The 2896-nt window shown below is 61.9% G+C and overlaps 1 protein-coding gene across 1 annotated transcript; it reads left to right on the forward strand.

The window, feature by feature from the left end:
* Positions 1-251: 251 nt before the first annotated feature.
* On the forward strand, positions 252-1096 carry MNEG_15799 (leucyl-tRNA synthetase; the record flags this gene model as incomplete). The annotated part of the gene is made up of 2 exons (XM_014035730.1): positions 252-530; positions 926-1096. 2 exons carry the CDS (start codon positions 252-254, stop codon positions 1094-1096), a joined length of 450 nt encoding a protein of 149 aa, XP_013891184.1.
* Between the last annotated feature and the right edge of the window lie 1800 nt (positions 1097-2896).

The raw sequence follows: 2896 nt of genomic DNA on the forward strand, positions 1-2896 counted from the left end.
GTGTGATTGCGCGGGCGAGCGTGTGTGTTTGTGTGCGTGTTTTTGTGTGTGTGTGTTGTGTGTATATGTGTGTGTGTGTGTGTGTGTGTGTGTTGTGTGTGTGTGCGCGTGCGCATGAGGGTGTACGAGTCTGTGTATGTGCGCCCCGCCTACTGTCCAAGCAAGCGCCCCGCCAATCTGCCTGCCACCCATTCTGTGCACCGCCCCGCCGACCCCCCTCCCACCCAAAGGTCACCACCGAGACCGAGGAGATGCGCTTCAACACAGCCATTGCCGCCATGATGGAGTTTGTCAACGGCGTCTACAAGTGGGACACCCGCCCCCGCGCGGCCCTGGAGCCCTTCGTGCTGCTGCTCTCGCCCTACGCGCCCCACATAGCGGAGGAGCTCTGGCAGCGGCTCGGCGGCAGGCAGCAGCAGCAGGAGCAGGAGCAGCAGCAGCAGCAGCGGCGGGGCAGTTTGGCGTACGAGCCGTGGCCGCAGCACGACGAGGCGCTGCTGGTGGTGGACACAGTGAAGCTGCCCGTCCAGGTGCGGCGCAGCCGCCCGCGGCGGCGGCGGCGGCGAGCGCGCGCCTGGGCCGCGCGGCCCGCGCGGCCCCCTGCCGCGCGCGCCCTGTTTGGGGCGCCTGGGGGGCCCTTTCGACATTGAAACGGTCGCCTGCAAGGGCGTTCTGTTTGGTACATTGGTCGGCACAAATTCGTCGGGGCTCCGCCGTGGGCGCGAAGCAATGCGCTCTCAGCACCATCGCTGGCGGCGACCATCCTGGCCGCCACCTCCAGTGCCCTCACGCCCGGAGACGCCGCGCCCTGGTCGGCCGCGCCCCCGCCGCGCTCCCGCAGATCAGGGGCACCCCGCCTGCCGTCACCCCCAACCACCTCCCAACCACCTCCCAACCGCCCGCAACCGTCCGCAACCGCCGCCAGGTCAACGGCAAGATGCGGGGCACTGTAGAGGTCGGGGTGGACGCGCCCGAGGCCGACGCGCTGGCGGCGGGGCTGGAGCTCAACACGGTCCGCAAGTTCACCGACGGCAAGGAGATCAAGAAGGTGATCTACGTGGCCGGCAAGATCCTCAACGTGATCGTCGGGAAGTAGAATGGGCGGCGGGGGGGTGATGGGCCAGGGCTCCATGCAGTGGTCCGAGCCCCTCTGGGCTATGCTCAGCATCTGTTTTGATGCCTCGTCATATTTTGGAGCCAGAGCGGGCAGGCGGGCGGGCGGGCGGGGCGCCGGCGAGAACCTCAAGGGCGGCGGCGGGGGCGCGCGGACGGGCGGCTGCTGCCCGCGTACCTGCTGCTCGGTTACCCTGCAGCCTCTCGGCGTGCCTGGGGAGCGCCTTCAATTGTTGCCGCTACCAAGGCCGATTGTTGGGGTTATAGGTGGGCCACCATTGTATCTGGTGGCTGCCAATTGTTACCGTGCTGGAGTGATGAGCCTTTGCAGCAGCGTGTTTGACACCACTCCTTGTGCGTGGCTCATCTGGTCATTGTAAACATGCGTGAGGTGTGTGAGATGCGTGGTCACCTGAAAATCTGCCAGCCTTCGGCAGTGCCAGCCGCACCCGCACCCGAGGCCGGCCCCGGCCTCCGTCTAGCGACCCAAAGGGGCAGCGGCATGGCTGTAAATATCCTGGCGCCAGTTCAGCCGGGTTGCAGTGCTGCAGTCAGCGGATCCAGGGGCGCCCCCTCTGTGCTCGCCGCAACGGAAGGAGAGGGCAGTGCAGGGGCCAGCAAAGCTAAAGCAAAGTCGGCAACTGTAGCAGCTGTCCAGTGACGTGGCGGCGTCAGATCCGGATATCATATCCAATCACACTCTAAATCATGAAGACAAAGCAACAAAGGCAAGACATTTGCCCATCGCGCACCCAAGAAGCACGCCTAGCCCAAGGGCCCAGGTCTGGGCCCTAGGGCCTCTGCCTGGCGCATGCGTTCGGCAGTTTCGACGGCACACCTGACGATGTTTGTGTTCTTACCACGTTCGCAGCCCCGAAATGCATCAGGCAACAGCCGGCGCGACGGCCCTACGGCTGATCGCCCTCCCTCAAAAGGTGGCAAGGGCAGGCAAGCGCAGAGCCCGAGCATTCTGCACAAGCAGGGCGGTACGGACGTCCACACCCACATTTCGCCGTGCAAGCCCCTCGGCGCGTAAGCGGTGCAGTACCGGTATGACAAAACACTCAAAATGTGGGCTCCACCAAGGAACCGCAAACAAGCGGTATGCAAGCAAAGGGAATATCTACTCCCTTCTTGCTGGGTGCAGCCTGATGACCCGATGGTAAAGTGCGCAAGTCCATACAAGCCACCACTGATGATGATTATGATAGTGATTATGTGTCACCGGGTTAGTAGCTACAAGACTCATCGGGAGACGGCCGCTGCGACGGCCCCAGGGCCCGATGCCTCCGCTCCAAAAGTGGACGGTGCACACAAGCAGGCAAGCATTCACCACTTTATGTCTTGTTCTTGCTTGCTGTGCTTTGCTACAATCGTCTAGGCAGCTAGACTCCTCCCGCCAATGTGACCAACCCGTATGAAACAACAAGGCTCTTTTCATTGCTTTGTTACGTTTGTCTAGGCCAGCTAGACTCCTCCCGCCACTGACCGACCGGTTCAAAACAACAAGGGCTCACTACAAATCAGCCGCCCGGTGGGCCCTGGGTCCTCTCCAAGGCACAGGTGAGCCGCAGGTGGCGCCATTGCAACAAACGCATTATTTGACGTGATATTACGTAAAATTCGGGCTTTCTGACACATTTTTGATTTGATTTGTTACAATCGTCTAGGCTAGCTAGACTCCTCCCGCCACTGTGACCAACCGGTGTGGAACCAAAAACAGGGGTTAAGCACCTTTTTGCACCTTTGCTCTGTTACATTCGTCTAGGCCAGCTAGACTCCT

The sequence above is a fragment of the Monoraphidium neglectum genome (genome assembly GCF_000611645.1).
Source record: "Monoraphidium neglectum strain SAG 48.87 unplaced genomic scaffold scaffold05681, whole genome shotgun sequence".
NCBI lineage: Eukaryota > Viridiplantae > Chlorophyta > Chlorophyceae > Sphaeropleales > Selenastraceae > Monoraphidium > Monoraphidium neglectum.